We start from the raw sequence: 22,414 nt of genomic DNA, 5'->3' as shown, positions 1-22,414 counted from the left end.
GACCACAAAGTGCCATAATCTTGACTGGACCATAGTGCTATAGTTATGAGTGTGGGACCATAATGGAAGGTCCCAGTTCTGAATAAATAAATGGACCTTGAGAAACTTGGTTTAGTAAACAACATCAGAAAGTTTATTTCTATGTTATTGAACCGTGCAAACCTGAGCAAATTTTTAAGCAATTGTATATTTACAAATTCTTAAGTAGCATGTACTGAACAATTAATTACCATTTTAAAAGGGAATAAATTAGCAAGGATTTTTTTTTTAAAAAAAAACCAGAATTCAAGGTAAAGCATGTAAAACTACCAAAATACATAAGGAAATGCTGATCACTGATCTTTAGGAGTCCAGATTGCCCTCATCCTTGCCTTCCTTCTGTTTTCAAAATGTGGTTTATTTTGTAGGCTTGGACTCTGCTCTAGCTTTTGTTGACAAACAGAAGCAGATGTAGAACCTTTGCATAGTAGTCTGTGCACACATCTATGCAAATGTTTTATTGAACCTGGCGTTGTGCTAACTTGTCCTTCACTTGGCCTTCTTTGTGCTTTTCATCAGAATTCAAGGAAAGTGCTTGCTGGTGTTATGAGGTCTATTTGCTTTGCTTGGCAGTTTGAGTGAAATAATGTTTCCCTCTGATGTACTTTTATCAAATTTAATCCAAGAGTAATAGGAGATTGAGAAGGAGGGAGCAAAACATTTTATTAGGGAACGTAATAATGGCTCCTTTTATAGATACAAGGGTTTTTTTTAGCACATAGATGCCTTGGAGAGTACGTTCTTTACAACTGAGTTATATCCAGCCATGCCTCTTAAGAATTCAAGACGGTATATATAGAAGGTCTCCCTTCATTTTATCTCCACAACATTAACCCTGGAGATAGAGAGGGCCAAGTGAAAGAGACAGAGGCATTGTCCCAAAATTACACAGTGAGTTTCCATGGTTAAGGGTGGGCTTAAATCTGGATCTTCCCAGTTGTAATCCAATGTTTTCATCATTACATCACACTTGTTCTTCCTATGTTTACAGGAAGAGCAAAACCGGAGAAGCTCCATCTTCAGAAGTTTTCCACATGACCCACAATTGTAAGGGAAGGTCTACCTCACTGTCTTGAAGTCTTAGTCCTTGATCTGTCCTTGTCCTCATACAAGTAATACCTAACTCCACCCACTCCTCCCCTACCCCCCTCCCAAAAAAGCTCTTATCTCCCATGTACAACGGGTGGAGATAAGAATGTTAGGGAAATTGTGATGCACAGTAGCAGCAAATGACCAATCTTGACTAATTTCATTAAAATTAAGTAGGGTTAGTCGTAGAGAATAGTTGGATGGGAGACCACCAGAACATCTCAATAAGAGGAAGTTTAAAAAAAAGTCAATCTGGTAGAAGAAAACTACATCGACCTGTTCCTTTAATCACCAGGAGTTGAGCTTCAAGTGTCTTCTATCTCTTATGCTCTATTTTTAAACCAGTTGGCACCCAAAGGAGATGGGTTGCTTCTGAGCAGCAACTGTTTCATTTGCTTTAAGAAAAAGAAACAGACTAACCATTAACTCAGTAAATAAGCATTACTGTTGTATAATATATAGCATCCACTAGATGGCAGATTCCTGACCCACACCACATGTTCCCATTATGTGGAAAAAAGTTTGTGCTGCTACAAAAGCTTCCTGCATTTTCCTTTTCGGTAGGTTGCAAATCTGCTCTCTCGCAATTACATAGGCTTCATTGTCCTGATACTTTAGCACTGAAGATCCAACAAACATTTATCTGTTCTTACTCTCAGGTGTGAAAGTGTTGCCAGAATGAGAGGAGGAGGGTTGTGTAGGAGAAGATGTGTTTTCCCAATCTTCCCTGTAGTAAAAATATTTAATTTTATTTATGTCTTCTGGGGTTTTCAGCATCTTCCTTCAATACCTGGATTATATTTTTTTTTATCATAAGAGCATCCTACCTAATCATAAAGAGCTGCATGATTGGGATGGTACCCTGATGGATCCAGTCTGAAGTGGCTATATTTTGATGCCACGGAAGGCACACACAACCAGTTCAGAGCAAGAGGGGTGAAACACAAAGACTGACCTTCCACCCTCAAAGCAGAACCATATTACAAAGCTCTGTGGATGGGTTATTTTATTTTTTAAAAAAATGATTAAGAAAATTTAGGCAGCCGCCCAACTGATTCAGGGCAGCTTCCTGAAATAAAACCCTAAAAACAAAACCTTATAAATATACACACACAAACACAAACACACACACAGTGACAATATTCAGGCAAACAACTTGATGTGCTGTGTAGAGCCGAGGTGGTACAGTGGTTAGAGTGCAGCACTGCAGGCTACTTCAGCTGACTACTAGCTGTAGTTCAGCAGTTCAAATCTCACCAGCTCAAGGTTGACTTAGCCTTCCATCCTTCCGAGGTGGGTAAAATGAGGACCCAGATTGTTGGGGGCAATAGGCTGACTCTGTAAACTACTTAGAGAGGGCTGTAAGAGCACTATGAAGGGGTATATAAGTGCTATTGCTATTGCTATTAACTGAGGGTCCCTAAGCCTGCTGGCAAAGCCATATCTTCAAGGCCTTTTGAAAGAGTACCAAGGTAGAGACCTATCTTATCGCTGCAGGGATGGTGTTACATAGGGAGGGGAGCCACTAAGAGAAGGCTCTTTTTAATTGCATTAGATCAGGGCTGTTAAATTCACGGGCTGGATGTGTCACACGCTGGCTACGCCCACGGCCATTTTAGCAAAGGGGACAACATGAGTTTGACACCCCTGCATTAAATGGACCTGCTTATTGGGCGAGTGGGGGGACACACACATACCATAGAATCCCTGCTTCCCAGCTCTGATGGGCTGGGTAGATGCAACTACGAAAAGTTATGCTGCAAATAACGTGGCCCAAAGCCATTTAGAGCTTTAAGATTGATAACCAATACCTTGAATCAGACCTGGAACGAGATTGGCAATCTATGCAAGAGTGTATATTTAGAACAGCTACTATTTATGACTGCTGGGATATGGAATTGGATCTCCTTCTTGATTTAGACTGCTGGTATTTAAACACAGGGGATTTCCCCTAGCAGGCATCTACAAATCCATTCATTATGTTGCCAGGGCCAAGTATCTTTAGCAAAAAAAAAAAAAAAATTAGTTGCCACTCCTAGGCTCTGTCTTGTGCTTTGGTCTCAAGAAGAAAGCTGGCTTTTAAGAATTTCCTCTGTATCTCAGCACAAATGAGAGTGCTGCTTTCATCTCCCTCAATTCTCCTGAGTACTCGTGACAGCTTGAGAGAAAGGCAAGATCTTATTTCTGTAGTTTGGGTAAGATCAGAAACACGGAATGTCTTTCTGTCTTTTTGTTCTCCAATATAAATGAGAACGCAACATCCTTGCTTTCACCATAATCCCTCTGCCCTTTGAGAAGAGAGCAAGGGATAGAAAGTATACGTAGATACTTGCTATTTTCGTTTAAAATAGCCTGAAAAGTCTCCCCAGTCAAAAATAGATGCTGACTAATAAGTCAAATCAGTGTTTGTGTGTGTCGCCATCTTAACCCTTTTAAGCTAAAACTCAGTGTGTAATTTCTCCCCAGAGTCAGATGAACTTAGGAGGAATTTGTGGATAAAGCATAGCATCTAACTGACTTTGGCCAATCTTGAAAAAGCAATGCAGATTTAGCCCCGGTAAATTATTGGGAGGGAGAAACCATCAAATCCGAGATTATAGATCAGGTTAGGGAGTCCAAGAAAGCATCTTCTATGAAAACAATATGGATGTGTCTATGCAATCACTAGGTGTGCAGCTGAGTTTAAGGGAGCAAATATATTTATGTTCCATTATTAGGAGGGGGATAACCCAATAAGTGTGAAGTGCAGAAATTTGATAAATAAACAAATAGTTGTGCTTTATAATTGTGCTGGGATTTGAACCTGCATTTTCCCCTTGTAATATTCCAACCTTATGCATATTTTCTTGGAAGCAAGTGTTGTTGATTTCAGTGGAACAACTAATCATTCATCTCCGAAGACTCAGCCAAGCATTTTGCTTGCTGCATTGACCCTGGCACCAAATGCTTGGAGAACTCGTTTCAAAGAAACTTTAGCTAAAAAGTTAAAACTACATTAGATTAAATTAAAGCCCTGTTGATGGAGGGGAGAGGAGGAGGAGGAGGAGGAGGAGCAGCAGCAGCTGGAGAGGGTTGTTCTGAAAAAACAAAAAAAAAACAAACCTAAACAGAGACTGCAGCGAGCCACAAAATATTAAATTTTGGCACAGCAAAGAAGTGATTCATTGTCACTTAACAGTTTTGCTTCAGGAAATTCATCATTTTCGCCCACCAGGGGGAAGTTTAATTGACACACACTGGCTCCCCAGTTATAAGGAGTTTAGAAAAAGCGTCCTTGATATCTCCTCTAAATCCTGGAGTTCCTCTTTTTGTTTTTTCTCAACCCAATTTCAGAAGGCTTCTTGTTTGAATGTTGTGGCTGTTGCCTTCCATTTTTCCACTTAGATTCTTCAAAGGGATCTTTAAAAAATTCTTTAAATCAAAACATTATTTTCATTAAATGTTGTGTGCAATTACATATGTTAAACATGGAATCCTAAGATTTATGAATATTTTGCTGGGAATCATTGAATATCAGCATTGGGAGGAACTCAGGGAGCCATCTAACCTAAATCTCTGCTGCTCAGAGGGAGCATATCCTTCAGTTTTATCATCTCCCATGGCTGCTGATCTTTGCAAACCCCCATAGGAAGCAGTTTTAGCATTTGTTTTGTGATATTGGATTCTCTGCATGCTCATCTGCCACCTTAAACCACGCTTTGTTTCTTTAAATCATTTTGCATGTGGAACTTGAGGCCTGTGAAGTAATATGTCATGTTCAAGATTGCATCCAGAGAAAGATCCAGAAGAGACTGTTGGCCTTGCTTGTGCTTTCCCTTCTCCCACACTCAGCATGGGATTTTCCTGATCACCCAAGGCCAATGATGTACATCTACCCAGTGTGAGAGTGCAGAAGAGGCCATAGGAGGCAAAGGAAGTATGATTCTGAAGCCCGCTCCAATTACTTCCTTCGTACAGCCCTAAGGGAGATGTTTTCTTCAACTCAGTTGTTGCTCTTGTGGATAGAGTTAATAGTAATTCTTTCCCCTCAGAAAACAAACAAGTTCAGAGAATCAAGTCCGAGCAAAGAAGATATTTTAAGAAGTAAATAATAAATTCCTCCTCTCTCTTTTCCTCTCCTTAACATATGGGCATAGGTCTGTGGGGTTTGTACAGCACTGCTTCGGGCTCTGAGAATTGGAAGGACAGTTCTTCATTAGGAGATTGGATACAGAAGTAAATATGGAATTACTTGTTGTTGTTGGAAGAACGCTGAAAAGGAAGGGCCAACTTGAGGCCTCCAGATGTGCTGAGGTTACAGTTCTTAGAATTTCCAGTTGAGGAAGCCAAATCAGGGAGGGGGGGATTAGATTTTCCTTGCAATCTCTATAGTAGTTTGTTTCCCCAGTCTGTAAACTGGAATGTTGTATGGACGGTGCTAAGGCCAGTTTGATAGGCATATCTGAGAGTTACCATCCAAACGCACACAGAAGATTCCTGTTAGGAAGGCCTGCTAGACCTGTTAAAGTCTATTGTTGAACTTAAATTCAATTCTGTTCAGGTGTGCTACGCAGATATTTGTAAATTGCCCTGCTTTGCCTGCTGTTCTTGGCTATATCCCATTATGATTATTGACACCCCCAAAGTCTACTACAGATAGTGGTAACACAAAAGCATTTGCAACACTTATTTCTAGTCTTAGTTGCATCCTACTGACTCATAAATCCTCTTCAGACAGGGTTGTGTTGCCAGCTTGTTAACAAGGGGCTCTCCAGGCGTAGGCAGTGGGAGGGAGAGAAATTTTTTTTATTTTGTTTCTCTTGCATTCTCCTTCCTGCTGTTCATCTGGAATCAAGTTAGTTGAAAGATACTGCTAGGATGATTAACGATGTCAGGTAACAAGGAGTGAAACCTTCTTCAAGCTCCTTCCCACTCTGTATCCCTTACAGGAATGAGATATAGCTGTTTTGGTGCCTAACTCAGTATCTTCGCCCCTGTGGGCGTGGCCAGTCTGCTATGAATGATCCTCAGAGAGCCATTTCCCATTGACCCAGTACTTTTTGTGGTCATAATGTTAAATTTCATTAAACTATTTTTTTTGACAAGGAATTCCAGCAATGGCCCTGTGTGTTCCTCCCTATGGCTCACCTCTGTGTTCTGGCATTGCACAATGCAGCAATGGGTTCCACTGGATAACAGAATGAGCAGTTCCTTCAGTAGGATAACTACTGAAGGCAGGGAGACCTGGCCTTGGGAACAGAAAAAGAATGAGCAAAGTATTAAAGCAGGACTTTCAGTAAAGATTGTTTCTAAGAAAGAAACTTAAAGCAACTCCATCTTGATTTTGTTTAGCATAAGATGGAGCAGAGAGAAGTTTTAACAAGCTTTCAAGATTCTCTTATTCTACCCTACAACAATACCATAGCAATAGCAGTTAAACTTATATATCGCTTCACAGTGCTTTGCAGCCCTCTCTAAGCACTTTACAGAGTCAGTATATTGCCCCCAACAGTCTGGGTCCTCATTTTACCAACTTCAGAAGGATGGAAGTCTGAGTCAATCTTGAGCTGGTCAGGATCGAACTGCTGGCAGTGAGCAATGAAATAGCTAGCAATACTGCATTCTAATCACTGCGCCACCACAGTTCCTGAACATAACTTGACTCTTTCTTAAGCTTGCCTGCTACAAAGGCTGATGTGACTTACTTTTTCATGTTGTTCCTTGTATATATAACTCTAATTTTCCAGTGGAATTTTTTCCTTATTCATGGAAGTCATCATAGAATTGACAGGTCTCTTTATTTATTGAACATTCCAGTTACCAAGAAAGAGTAATTATAACAATATCATTTAAAAACTCGCTAAAACAAATGCTAGTATTATTATGGATTAGTTTAAAGGCCAGGAGCATATATGATTACATTTTTAAAAGTTATTAATGTTTTCAAAATAAGAGTAGTCTTTGGCACAGAGTTCCAGAGCCTGGAACCAACTATTGATACAATGGATGGGCTTCACAGATTGGCCTTGAATTTAGAAATTCATATCCTGAGATCCTTAAAAGCCCAGCATGTTCATATGGAAGAATGTAGACTTTCTGTTTCTGCTCTCTGCATTTGAAGATAAACTAGAGAGGAATCCAATGCTGCCTGTAATTAATACTCGTCAATAATCTGGCCACAACACTCTGGATCAACTGAATTTTACAAGCATTTTTTAGAGTCATCTAGAGCAGGGGTCCTCAACCCCTAATCTGCGGCATTCCATAAACGAGTCTGCACAAACAAGCAAAGCCCATCCGTGGCATGCAGAGACCCAGAGAGCTTTTAGAGTTCTCTGTAGGGACCTCTTTAGAACCCTCTATTGAAAGATGTGACTACCAAACATCGACTATATATATGTATATGTGGTACCTTGCTCAATAATAGTAACTGTGAGAGGGATCTTGGGAGTCCTAGTGGACAACCATTTAAATATGAGCCAGCAGTGTGCAGCAGCTGCCAAAAAAGCCAACACAGTTCTAGGCGGTATAAACAGAGGGATAGAATCAAGATCACGTGAAGTGTTAATACCACTTTATAATGCCTTGGTAAGGCCACACTTGGAATACTCCATCCAGTTTTGATCGCCGCAATGTAAAAAAGATGTTGAGACTCTAGAAAGAGTGCAGAGAAGAGCAACAAAGATGATTAAGGGACTTGAGGATAAAACATATAAAGAACTGTTGCTGGAACTGGGTATGTCTAGTTTAATGAAGAGAAGGACTAGGGGAGACATGGTAGCAGTGTTCCAATATCTCAGGGGCTGCCACAAAGAAGAGGGAGCCAAGCTATTCTCCAAAGCACCTGAGGGCAGGACAAGAAGCAATGGGTGGAAACTAATCAAGGGGAGAAGCAATTTAGAACTAAGGAGAAATTTCCCGACAGTTAGAACTAGAATTAATCAATGGAATAACTTGCCTCCAGAAGTTGCAAATGCTCCAACACTGGAAATTTTTAAGAAGAGATTGGATAACCTCTTCATTTGTCTGAAGTGGTGTAGGGTATCCTGCCTAAGCAGGGGGTTGGACTAGAAGACCTCCAAGGTCCCTTCCAAGTCTGTTATTCTGTTCTATTCTAACTACTTTGAGAGCCGATGAAAACCGCAGCTGTTTTGGCCTTACGATTTCTGACTTCAAATTCTTTACCAACCTTCATAGCCAGCTTCTGAATGGAACAGAAAGGATCTTCATTTTCATTTCTTGTTGTGAGTTAATCCTTTACCCCTTGGTCTTGCTATGAAAAAAGCTTATTTTGATTTATGAGGAACCTTGGAACTATACTGAGTTATGCTACCTGTTAAATGATAGTTCAGTTACATTCCCATAACAGTAAGGTAATAAAACTTTCCAAATAACATATAGCCAAGGCATGAATCAGAGTAGCCGACATCAAAATCTAAAAAGCTAAGGTCCATCTTTTGCAACTCTGAAAAATATACAAAAACTGTGTACTTCCAAATGGCTTTTGTGATGCTGGTCTCATGCTTATAACTCAAGATGACTTTTACTGTTTATTTCAGATTCTTCAAATTCTTAAACTTATAATTAAAGTTTTCTTTTGGTCAGGTTAAAGACAGACTTACTCAGTGTTTTCAAACCTGTTAAGATCTCTAATAGCTTAGAAGTAATTAAGTACTTACAGTTATCTTTCTTATTTTCCTTCCTTCCTTTCTTCCTTTTTCTCCTTCCTTCCTTCCTTCCTTCCTTCCTTCCTTCCTTCCTTCCTTCCTTCCCAGTGCAAACTTATGGAAAACACTGTCCTGTGTGTGGTCTCCTTGTGGGGAACAGCCATCCAGAGCATATGTGGGTGATCTCCAGTCCTCTCCTTATCTGGAGAAGTTCCAAGGAACTGCCTACTCACCAATTCCTTGATCATTGGCTCTACCTCAATTCACCATACCTCCCCTGGAAGCTTTGGCTTTTCTAGATGCTACAGAAAATATTGAAGTTTCTTTTTGTGAATAGCCCTGAAGCCCTCAGTAATTCGGAATAGAAGTGGGAGGCAGAGACTTTGCCTTTTCTAATGAGCTCTACTGATAAAAATCCTATTAATCAAAGAGCAAATATAAAATTGCATTCCTTTCCCCACCTATGAAATTAATGGATTCTCCCTTCCCATCTTTCTCTGGTATTTTTTGTAACAGCATAACTTTCTCTTTCCGTTCCATGCTGTTATTCTTTATATGGTAATGCATTTGACACGTTAGCCAAGAATTGTGAGTTTTTCCAGACACATGCATTTTTCCTTTACGTATTCCATGGGCTTAATGCTATCTCTGCTGAACAACAGAGCAGTAAAGTGTCAGATCTTTTCTTACATTTCTCCCCCCTCCAACCTCTTTTTCTTGCTTTTTAGAAGAATGTACAAATCATTGTAAATATTATTAAGTGTAGCATATCCAGAGGATACAGTTCAGAAGGCCCTGATCCTTAGTTCCTTGTTCAAAATAAGCTTTTCACATCTCCCTTTACCTCGTAACTAGATTTTGAAACCAGTTCTTTTCAACCAAATCTAACTTTGTATTCCAGATTTTCCCTTTTTGAACATTGCATAGATCTAATTTCGTTTAATTAATGGGCTGAGGATTAGACTGGGGTCACCAACCTTTCGGACCTCAGGGACCACTAAATTCATAATTTTAAATCCTGCGGACCACTAATATGATCTGCCTAATGACCGGCTGGGTGGGCATGGCTAGGTGGGCATGTGACTGGGTGGGCATGGCCAACTCAATGTCACTCTTGTCGAGGGGCACCTCACCGGCCTCTACTCGATCCTCCCCTCCAAGCCACTCCTCGCCTGCCTGCTCGAGCTCCTTAGGACTCCAACAGGAAGCAATTGTTGGAGCTAAGCAGTCACCATGGGAAAGAGTCGGCAAAACAGCTGGCTCAGTTCAAATTGGATCTGGCCAAGAAGGAGGCTCAACAGAAGCACTCACTGAGGACTATGAGCACAGGTTTTCCAAGCAGAGGGAAGACCTACGGGAGTGCAAGGCCAGGTACCGGCACCTGGAGGCTCAGTGGGCTGAGATGCTCAGCCAGTTCCAGGCCATGAGGCAGTCCCACTGGAACTCTGGCTCTTTGCCACCAGTGGCGCTTCCCTCCAGCCTTCGCCCAAAGCTCCGTACCAGGAGACCAAAGCAGATCCCAAGTCGGAATTTCTGCCTCCCTCAGACCCACACAAAAAGACCCCAAAGGGGGAGACTCTCTTCAGCAACACAAACATTCATTGCACGTATCCAGCCCAGAGGCTGTAGTTTGAGGACCCCTGATTTAGTGCAATATAAAAAATGCAAATAATTTTTCTGCGGACCACCAATTGGTGATCACTGCATTAGACCACAAGCATTCTCTGTGACACTTCATAAAACTCTCTCTCCTTAGAGGTCTCTGGCAGCCCCCCATCTTTTCACAAACCAACCAAGATTATATTTTTCCAGTAACAGTGTTGCCTCTTAATAGTATTAACTGAAGGTATGCATCTTGTATGTTTCAATTTTGTTTTTACCATATAGCTTTATGTTTTTGCTGTATGCCGCCTAGATTAGTACAGGTAGTTCTTGACTTACAACCATTCATTTAGTGACAATACGAAGTTACAACAACACTGGAAAAAGTGACTTATGACCAATTTTTTCACACTTATAACAGTTGCAGCATCTCCATAGTCACGTGATCAAAATTTGGATGCTAGGCAACCGGTTCATATTTATGACAGTTGCAGGGGTCATGTGATCCCTTTTACGAGCTTCTAACAAGGAAAGTCAATGGGGAAGCCAGATTCACTTAACAACTGTGCTATTAACTGAACAACTGCAGTGATTCAGTTAACAACTGTGGTAAAATTGGGGCAAACTCACTTAACCATCTCACTCAGTGACATAAATTTTGGACTCAGTTGTGGTCCTATGTCGAAAACCACCTGACATATGCCATATTTGGCATACCCAACCTCAACCTTATTCACATTTTTGCAGTAGGCTGTCATAATAAATAGATAATCAGCTGCCTGGATTCTGAGAACTGAAGTTCAGTCATCTGGAGGGTTTCTAGGTTGAAATAATATACTTTTGCCTCCACTTGCAGAGCAAGAGAGATCGAAGAGAGGAGATAATCCGATTAAGGGAATTCCAGACTCCTTGACTCAAAAGTTGGTCAGAGGTTAAGAGGCTCTCTTGTTGTTTCCAATAGGAAGTAAAGGGTTTGCAGAAGTAGCCTATTTTAAGTTAATTGAGCAAGGAGAAACATCTTACCTGAGTAGATGACTCCAACTGGTTAGTTCCAGGTTCTGCCCAGCCACTTAAGCCTCTTCTGTTGTCTGATACATTTAGATGCACCCATTTAAACTGAGGTTAAAACCAGACTTCCCTTGCTTTGTTTAATCCTTGAAGTGTCTTTTTTCCATGAGAATGATGATCCAGTCATCATCATATAACTTCACTCGTTTCTACATTATAAGAGAAGATAGGAGCATCTACAGGTTGACATTGGCTTACGAGCATCTACAGGTTGACATTGGCTCTGTAGGAGACTGAACCACAATTTCTGCAAAGTGAAAGAAGATTTATATCATATGAATTCATTTGTTATTATCACCAATGGTATTGTGCCCACTCATTAGACTTTAGAAGGCTTACAGCAGAGGTGAGTTTCAGCAGGTTCTGACCAGTTCTGGAGAACCGGTAGCGGAAATTTTGAGTCATTCGGAGAACCGGTAAATACCACCTCTGACTGGCCCCGCCCCTATCTATTCTCTGCCTCCCGAGTCCCAGCTGATTGGGGGAAATGGGGATTTTTCAGTAACCTTCCTCTGGAGTGGGGAGGGAATGGAGATTTTATAGTATCCTTCCCCTGCCATGCCCACCAAGCCACACCCACAGAACTGGTAGTAAAAAATTTTGAAATCCATCACTGGCCTACAGTATTAAAAACATAAAACATATAATAATTTCCTAACCAGAACCATATCTTCACTGTTGTCAACTACTAAGAACTTTCGACTATATTCCAAAGGTTACATGAAAAAGGGCTGTTTTGCCCTATTCTTGAATGCCCAAAAGGCGGGAGACATTTTAACTATTTGAGACAGATTATTCCATAGAGACTAGGCTCTTGACCATCTTTCCCAGTGATCTAGAAAAGAATTGCAATAATTCTACTAGAATCTGGATATAGTTGTATTAGAATGGTTGAGAATCCTGGATGATACAGGTAGTCTTCGACTTACAACCACAATTGAGCCCAACATTTATGCTGCTAAGTGAGATCGTTGTTAAGTGAGTTTTGTCCCATTTTATGACCTTTCTTGCCACAGTTGTTAAGTGAATCACTGCAGTTGTTAAGTTAGCAACAAGGCTGTTAAGTGAATCTGGCTTCCCCGTTCACTTTGCTTGTCAGAAGGTCGCAAAAGGTGATCGCATGATCCTGGGATATTGCAACCGTCATAAATACGAACCAGTTGCCAAGCATCCAAATTTTCACATCATCACATGTCCAGATGGATGCGGCAATGGTCGTAAGTGTGAAAAGGGGTCATAAGTCACTTTTTTAAGCGTTGTAACCTTGAAAGGACACTAAATGAACTGTTGTAAGTCATGGGCTACCTGTATATCTTCAGATCTTTTCACAAAATATCAGACACTGTGACCCACAGTTTTTACCAGTCTGATTACTCCTGAAGCACCCTCCTTTTCTTCTCGAATTCTCATTTCCCACTACCTGTTCCTCCTCCCTTTTATCAGTTGGTCGCAGTAACGTACTCACCCTTGCGGCTCTTCAGAATGAAAGAACAAAACGGGAATCAATTTCAGCATCTTCATTTCTCCAGAATACCTCCAAGAAGACAGTACGGGATCCTGTTTTACTTTAATGACGTGTGTAGTGATGAAGTTGCAGCCTCTTAAGTTGCAAAGCCCTGAATTTCTGCTTGGTTTTCAGTCATTGTGGCTTCGTTGGATAGCTGTGCTGAAGTAGTTTTTGCATAGCAACTGCAATATAAAAAAAAAAAAAAAGGCATAGAGACCATTATTAGCTATAATAAGGTGGGTACATTCCTCAACTTTGCAGTAGCTTTTTCCACTGTAAAATATGTTGTTTTTCTTTTCCACTTCGTCTCCTGAAAAAAAGTATTATTATTTTTTTTTTATTTCCCTAAGCCTTAAATATTTTTGCTATTCCCTGATATTTTTTTATGGAGATTTTCTGTATGATTAATAACCCTGGAACTGAAGGTTGGTAAAATATCACCAAGCTCTGTCAGAACATCCATATTTTTTTCAAATACGTAAACACTGACTGTGTCACCACCAGTAGTTAGTTGGCAGCAGATTTGAGTAGGCCGCTTTCAGAGTTGTTGGTGGATTGCGGATTGATAGAGATGCATAAAGGCTATTAAATTGCGTGACATATTGATTTGTTCAACATTATATCATGAGCAGAGATAGGAATTATGGTTGACCTCCTTGTTCCAGAAAAAAGTATGAAGCCTTCCTACAGTAGCTCATTAATTAAAGAATTCATATGAAATTGCAATCCGATTGGTTTAGAGAGTAACAGGCAGTGGCCGGCCGAGATTCTGTCACTGACTAGATAGAATCCAGACACCTTTCTTATATTTGCATCTGTATATATTTAAATCTGACGAAAAGCAGGAAATGGGGGGAAATTGGCAACTTTTCTTCCCTTGGCTTAGCAAAGTCTTGAGGCATAGTGCATATTTGTGCTCTGTAGGCTGTAGAGTTTAAGTTTATATGCAGTCACTTTGATTTATTTATTTTATTCATTTACATATCAAACCTCTCAACCACCTCCCTCCCCTTTTAGTCAGAGAAAGAAATGTTTGTACATTCATAGAGCATCGCAATAGGAAGAATATGTTTTACGTTAGGGTGGGAATGGTTTGTGAAACGGTTTTGGGTGTTGCACTTAAATGTTAATTAATTACAATCATTCTCTGCAACTACAGAGATAATTTTGTGAGGGCTCTTCCCAATGGTAAGACAGAGCTGGAACAAACAAGATTGAGTTAGGGTTTGGGTTGAGCCAAAATGGAGACACCAATTTCTCTTTTCAGTTTAATTTGTGTGAAACAAAATGGATACATATCAGCAGGTATGTTAGGGGAAGAAAATAGATAACATCCTTGGAAATACTGAGAGTTTCATACATAAATTGATAAATGTTCTTAAGGAGAAAAACAGAAATTGTAATCATTCATATTCAATAGTTTCTACCAAAAATACATTTGCATGTATACATAGGCTATTAAGGTTGTTAAAAATAGAAATTGAATAAAAACAATGCTTAATTGAAGGGCTTGTTCAAACTCTTTGCTCTATGGTGATTTTTTTTTCACACTTTTAGATAGCGTTAGTCCAAAGAAACATGCAATTTTGTTTTCCAATATTTACAATTGTAACCAACTGAAAAGTAACAAGAATAGAAACTAACAGAAAAAAATTAATTGCTTATATTGCAACAGTTTACAGAACTTGGAAAATACTGCAATGTACATAAGAGATCACCCATTAGACCTGATTTTTGCTTCATGCCTGGAAGCGAAGGAAGGCCAGTAATTCATGCCTTGGCCATCTTCCATTTTGATTAATTACTTTAATGACCGTACATGGGGCTGTACCTGAAGAACATTTGGAAGATACAATTGAACAGAATGTGGCAGCCTGGGAAGTGGTGGGTAAATCCCAGTGTACCAGAGTGATTCAATTGCTTTGGGAACTGCACTGGTTGCCATTTAGATCCTGAATGTGATGCAAGGAGGTAGTTGTTACGTTTAAGGCCTTTATGGCTCCAGATCTGGTTACCTAAGAGGCCACCTTCTCCCCGTCTTTCCATCTGATCAGCTTAAATAGGGTCAACTTTCTCCATCTTTAAGCATCCTTAAGAGATTGCCATCTGATGGCACCTTAGATGCAAACTTTTCATGGTCACATCCAGAAGGTGGGCTTCAAAAATTTTTAGCAAGGGGTTCTCTGCCCGGTTGCTGGGTGGGCGTGGCCATGGTGGGTGTGGCCTAGTCGGCCTCATGAACCACAGCAGGGGGGGGGGGTCGTTTTTGTTTGTTTTTTTAAAAATTTGATTTATATGCCGCCCTTCTCCGGAGACTCAGGGCGGCTTACAATGCGTTAAGCAATAGCCTTCATATTTTTGTATATTTATACAAAGTCAGCTTATTGCCCCCACAAACTGGGTCCTCAATTTACCCCCCTTAGAAAGGATGGAAGGCTGAGTCGACCTTGAGCCTGGGGAGAATTGAACTCGCAGTAATTGCAGGCAGCTGGATGTTAAATGCTGCCTTAGGAGGCATTAGCCTCCTACGCCACTCAGAGCCACTCAGAGTCCCCGGGCTCTGGAGGCTTTCCTTGAGCCTTCAGGAGGGCAAAAACGGCCTCCCCAGGCTCCAGAGGGCCTCTGGAAACCCGTTTCCAGCCTTCCCGAACTTCCGGTACGCCTATTTTTCGCCCTCCCCGAGCCTCCGCATGCGCCTTGCACTTACCTGCATCCAAAACAGGCTGTGTGGGGACTCCTGGAAGGGGCGGGGCGGGGTGCGCAGGGCCAGCCAGGAGTGGGATTTGGGGGTTCTCCGAACTGCACAGAATCTTAGCTAGAGGTTCTCCCAAACCCCTGCGAACCCGCAGCAGCCCACCCCTGGTCACACCCATACTCCCTTCCTGCAGAGTTTTGGTGGGCATTATCTCTTCTAGTTTAAAGAAAGCTGTTGAGAGCTTTTCCTATTTAGCACAGGAGGAAGGGATGCAATGATTGAAAAGGAGGTTTCTGAGCATAGATGTCTCTACTTACAACCAGTCCCTTAGCGACCATTTGAAATTCCAATGGACCTACTTAGTACTTACAACCCAGATTCAAAGTTCCGACAGACAGTTGTGCCCTCAGTTATGTGACTGTATTTTGGACACCTGGCAACCAGGCCATGTTTACGGCTGATGATAATGTCCTGAAGTCATAAAGATCTGCTTTATGACCATCACAAGTTATGACCATGGTGGGTAGGCTCCGTTACAGGTAGGCCTGCCTGTATTCTTTGACTTTTATGTTTGGTATTTTAGTGTACCTTTGAAGTGCTTTTCCCCTCTTTTTTTAACTTTCCTTGGCATACAAATGATCAAAATAAAACAAGATAAATGATATGATTAATTTTCCTAATTCATACAAAAAAACAACAGTGTGGACCGAAACTTCATAACTAAACCAACTTTACCACCAGAGATAAATTCGAACGAATGTGAATACAATCCCTTCAATACAACCTAGAAAGATTTTTGATTAATGTATTATTATTTTAAAGGGATTTAGGAACATCTGCAAATTATTTTATGATCAGCTCTTCATAACTTCCCAAACATATTCATCACGTTCAGATACTCCAAATGTTCCATATTTTTTTAAAAAAAATAGGACACGGAGTATATTTTTAGACTGCAGCGATTTAATTAATTTCAAGAACGTTAGCACTAATCTTGGGCAGGGTAAAACAGCTGCCTCAGTTTTCCTAGTGTTGAATGTCATGAAAAACTGTGCTGATTATAGAGTTCTGCTTTCAAGGATGAAGATAGTTCTGGGGTAGTTTTTTTGTTTGTTTGTTTTTTTGTGTTTTTTTTTGCCTGAGCTGGGAAAAAAGTAAAATTCTTGTTTTGCCTTTGTTCACATTGAAACAGCGGAGAAGGAATTGTAATCTTTGGCTCAAACTGCAAAATACTACTGCTGGCTCTGAAAATGGTAGCTGATAACGATTTTAGCTCTTAAGATACAGAAATTGGATTCTCATTATTGTTTTCATTTCAATACTTATTGGATTGGTATATTGTTTAATCAAAGAATATATAGCATATGAATCGAAAGGATCTTTCTTTTAATTTCAATACAATTAAGCTATGCCATGACCTTGGCTTTAGGAGGGCACAGGAAAGACTTTCAGATATTAGGTTTTTTCCTCCTCCTTTGACAATGTTTAGCTCCTCATCCAAGAACCTTCTTTAATTCTGAACTGAAGAAGCTTCTGAGATGAAAAGTAAAATGTTTTCATAGGGGAAAAACTCCCAAGAAACTCCAGTTGCCTTTTGGAAGAAGAACCTTTGGGACAACCATGACCTGGATGGTTGACAATCTCCATAGATATTTAGTGGGTTGCTATTCTTAGTCTTCCCTTTCAAGAAGTAAATATACCCAGCTCCTTTAATCTTTCTCCAGAGAATGTGGTTTGTTAGCCCCTTTCCAACCTGGTAGTTCCCTTTTGCACCCATTCCAAATTTCCCTTTTAAAGTGCCCTGTTCAGAACCAGTACATTCCAAGCCCAATTTAAGTACTTCCCATGATCTAGGTGCAATGTTTCTTCTATTCTTTGCTGCGTTACACTGATAGCTCAGATTTAGCCCCTGATCCAGTGCGGAAATTCAATTTTTTTTTACTACCGGTTCTGTGGGCGTGGCATGGCGTGGCGTGGCTTGGTGGACATGGCTTGGTGGGCGTGGCAGGGGAAGGATACTGCAAAACCTCTATTCCCACCCCACTCCTGGGTGAAGGATATTGCAAAATCCCCATTCCCTCCCCACTCCAGGGGAAGAATACTGCAAAATCCCCATTCCCTCCCCACTCCTGGGTGAAGGATATTGCAAAATCTCCATTCCCACCCCACTCTGGGGACAGCCAGAGGTGGTATTTGCCGGTTGTCTAAACTACTCAAAATTTCCACTACTAGTTCTCCAGAACCTATCAGAACCTGCTGACTTTCATCTCTGCCCTGATCCATTTAGGATCACAGTGCCATTTTCACAATCATTGTTGACAAGCCCAGCTCTGTATCTGTTCATTTGATATTTGATATCTACTAAGATGCAAAGTCTTATCTTTCCTTCCACCAAAGTCATCCAACAGCTCAACCAAGAATTCCTAATTAAAAAATGGAGATCCTTAATTCTTTTCAAGCAAGTCTGGTGCCTGCAGATTTGCTGAAACACAACTCCAAGTAGCATAGCTGTTACACTACCAAGGTTAGAGGGTACCTGGTTAGACAAAGCTATCTTGAAGGAGACAAATATTGTAGACCATGGCTAGCAGGATTTAGAATTGATTAGGTTCTAAATTAGGTTAGGAGATTTGTTTTAACTGAAACCCTTCATGTCTTTTCCTATCCTAGGTCAATGTAGTTTCATTGACTAGGTCAACCATCACAGTTTCAAAACTAGGCTCTCCTCTACTTCTTGGGAATTTGATCAGATATTTCCTTTCCTCAGGAGCTGTTACTGCCCATGAAGTTGCCTTCTGAGAAGGGAATAAGAAAAGCCAGCCCAAAGAAACGAATTCTGAAGAGAGCTCCTTAGACAAGGCAGTCTTGTTTACCTTCACTTGGGATCAAAGTTAGGAACTTCATGTGTAGGAGATATCTACTGAGCTTTAGCCTTGTTCTCTGTAAAGCAGCCTTGTGATAATCTTGTAGAGAGTTAGCAGTTGCTAGTGGGCAACTTTCATCACTCCCTTTATTTAGCACAACCCTGTCTATGATGTTCTGTCATTGTTAAGGAATTTGTCAGTCTGAAGTTTCTGTTTACGTTGACATTTTGCATGCTGTATATGACAGCCTTTCTGCTTGCTGAACTGGACGTGCTGATGATCTGGCACTCTTTGCATATTTATGGGTGCTGTCAAAGGAGGGGAAATAAAGAGGTGTATCCCAGATCGTCTATCAAATGCATTTGATCCTTAAATCCTTACAGCCAGTTCTGTATGGGTGGTCCGGAGCTCGCTGCATTTTTTTTTTCCTCCTCTCCAAATGAAAGAATTATGCTTGGGTTTAGAAAACTGCTTTGGGGCTTTGGCATTTTGTCAAGGACAGGTTGTTGTTTACATGTAGACATTGCATTTCACTTATCCCATGCAGGCTTATTGCTGACAGCTGCTTTATCCAAGGCAACCTCCATCCAATAACCATTTCCCAGGGATATAGATGTCACAATGACCACAACAGATATAATATTTCAAGTCATGTTAGTACAAATTAGTTTGCACCAGTGTTCCTCAGTTGTGCTATTTTCATTTCCATTTTCTTTTGAAACTGGCACACGACCAGTCTATGGATGTACAGTAGGCAGAGGGTATTTAATGTATTTTTGTGTCCCAGTTTTGGCTCTTTCAGAGGGCTTTTAGGGACAAGAATGAAATCATGATTCTATGCCAAGAATATTGGTGCCATGGATTGACAGCAATGAGTTGGGTTGGGTTTTTATATTGTTTAATTTACTTACCGGAATAGGAATTGCAAGCCATTCAGAGTCTTCACACTGACTCATGAAGGAAGGAGAGCAAATTCTGCAAAAACATACATCTGTTATGTATGAAACAAAACTCTCTCTCTCTCTCTCTCTCTCTGTGTGTGTGTGTGTGTGTGTGTGTGTGTGAGAGAGAGAGAGAGAGAGAGAGAGAGAGAGAGTCATGTTGCATAATAATGTGGCATGGATATAATTAACTATTACATTTAAGCCAGCTCAAAGAAAAAATAACCAGATTTCTAAACAGTCCTTCAGATGGGAACCCTGATGGTAAATTGTATGTTCAGATATAGAAAGGGAAGTGATTTCTTTAGACAGCTGTATAATTGAGGAAAAATGCATGTATCAATGTTACTGTGATCACAAAATATGCATTATACATTGTTTCCTTGTACTTGCCAAACCAGGAATATGTAATTCAAAAGAAGAGTTTCCAGAGTAAAGTTAATATGTGAAATTATTTTCATTCAAAAGAAAGCCACTATAGCATGTGCTCACAACATATAATTATGTTTTGATAATCGTATGTTCAACAATTAGCCAAACCCATCAGTTTTTTTTTCAGGAAAGCGCTTAGGTTTTTAGTAGGTGTGAATTCATAATTTTGTTTATATAATTTAAAGCTATGGATACATGGCATTTGGATGCTAGATGACCTTCATTGATATTCATACCTCAGACATTCTAATCTCTATTTCATACATCCTTAAATAGAGGATAACTGATGGCTTTTTACTTCATATCCCCAGAAAAATTTGCCGGCACTGTAAGTGTCCACAGTCAGAACACTTTGAAACAGTGATGCCTTTAGAAATGGAGAAGACAGTGACCAAGCTGATGTTTGACTTCCAGAGGAATTCAACTTCTGATGATGATTCTGGCTGTGCCTTGGAAGAATACGCTTGGGTCCCTCCTGGACTGAAACCAGAACAGGTAATTTGCTTCCACTGCTTGTATGTGATATATGTGTGTGGGAATGCTACCATCTTATCAAGTTATAATGTTTTATCTTTAGCTTCCTCAGATGAGACAAGATCATTAGTCTTTGAACAGTCTTTGCTGCCGTCATGTTGAAACAGATCAGGCAGGCATAGAGTCCGCAAAGCTGACTTATGATTAAGGCACCAGGTTAGAAACCAGGAGCTGGTGAGTTCTAGTCCCACCATAGCCATGAAAGCCAGCTGGTTGACCTTGAGCCAGTCCATCTCTCTTAGCCCAACTCACTTCACAGAGCCTTTGTTGTGGGAAAATAGGAGGAGGAAAGAGTATTAGATATGTTCACCACTTTGAGTTGTTTTTAAGAATAATAAAGGTGTGGTTTTAGATAGATGGATGGATGGATGGATGGATGGATAGATAGATAGATAGATAGATAGATAGATAGATAGATAGATAGATAGATAGATAGAAATAGATGAAGTCTAATACTATATCCGTAACCTAAAACCAACTCAACTACAAGCTTTCCTCTTATAAGATAGATAGATCGATGATGGATGGATGGATGGATGGATGGATGATAGGTAGATAGATAGATAGATAGATAGATAGATAGATAGATAGATAGATAAGATAGATAGATGATAGATAGATAGATAGATAGATAGATAGATAAGATAGATAGATGATAGATAGATAGATAGATAGATAGATAGATAGATAGATAGATAGATAGATAGGTAGATTAGATAGATAGATAGATAGATAGATAGATAGATAGATAGATAGATAGATAGATGATAGATAGATAGATAGATAGATAGATGATAGATAGATAGGTAGATTAGATAGATAGATAGATAGATAGATAGATAGATAGATAGATAGATAGATTAGGTAGATAGGTAGATAGATAGATAGATAGATAGATAGATAGATAGATAGATAGATAGATAGATAGATGATAGATAGATAGATAGATAGATAGATAGATAGATAGATTAGATAGGTAGGTAGGTAGGTAGGTAGGTAGGTAGATAGATAGATAACTGATAGAATGTCATGTGAGCTTTGAATCGGTTTTTTCCGCAAAACAATTGCCTATCATCTGACTCCCCCCCAAAAAAATAAAAAAAAAATCTAAACACATCTGTAACCAAAATGTTGGTTCTACTGTATATCTAGCAATGGTATCTAGCAAAAAAAAAGAAAGAAAGAAAAGAAAACAAAAAGCAAAGGCAGGGAAACCACATACTGCTTAACTGGGTTTCTATTTACATCATTCAGAGGGACAATGGGTATCTGCTCTGGTCTACATACACATCTCTTGTCCCTTCCTTTTCCGATAAGACAACAAAGTCCTTTCAAAATCTAAGACAGGGCTGGTGGTGGTGTGGAGATAGAGTAGAGTAGAGTAGAGTAGAGTAAAGTAGAGTAGAGTAGAGTAGAATAGAATAGAATAGAATAGAATAGAATAGAATAGAATAGAATAGAATAGAATAGAATAGAATAGAATAGAATTCTTTATTGGCCAAGTGTGATTGGACTCACAAGGAATTTGTCTTGGTACATATGCTCTCAGTGTACATAAAAGAAAAGATATGTTCATCAAGAATCATAAGGTACAACACAATAATAAGATAGGGAGAGGAGCTCTAGGCAGAGACAGAGAAGAACAGCTGGAATATTTAGGATGGGATCCAGAGTAAGCAAATAAGGAAATCTGTCAGGGAACAATTACCTAAGAAACAAAGATTACAGTGAAAAAAGTATCATGGTGAAAAGTTCACTTAAGACTCTGAATTAAGTTTGCAGTTAACTTGATTTAGGCATTATCCAGAAAAATCTGGCAGGAATTGGTCATGGGAATCATCTTTCATTTCCAATGTACAGGCAATGTTTGTACCCAAGATTCTGCCAAGATTTATATCAAATATCAAATATTTGATAGCTATTGTATCTGAATTCTATTTGTGCAAGTTTATATATATCCATTATTTCTTGAACTCTTTCAGCAGCAGATCCTTCCC

The 22,414-nt window shown here is 39.9% G+C and overlaps 1 protein-coding gene across 2 annotated transcripts in view; it reads left to right on the top strand.

Moving 5' to 3' along the window:
- PRICKLE2 (prickle planar cell polarity protein 2) overlaps positions 1–22,414 on the top strand; it is a 320,000-nt gene that overhangs the window by 172,571 nt on the left and 125,015 nt on the right. For both annotated transcript variants that reach the window (XM_070936850.1, XM_070936849.1), the window contains exon 2: positions 20,195–20,378. In XM_070936850.1, coding sequence (XP_070792951.1) covers positions 20,247–20,378 — 132 coding nt within the window. In that variant the 5' untranslated portion in view covers positions 20,195–20,246. The remainder of the gene's footprint in view (positions 1–20,194; positions 20,379–22,414) is intronic.

Source organism: Pituophis catenifer, unplaced genomic scaffold (genome assembly GCF_029215685.1).
Source record: "Pituophis catenifer annectens isolate HBS135680 unplaced genomic scaffold, rPitCat1.0.hap2 SCAF_2, whole genome shotgun sequence".
In the NCBI taxonomy this organism is placed as follows: Eukaryota; Metazoa; Chordata; class Lepidosauria; order Squamata; family Colubridae; genus Pituophis; species Pituophis catenifer.
The sequence above is the reverse complement of the archived record's forward strand: the minus strand, read 5'-3'. Positions and strand labels throughout refer to the sequence as shown.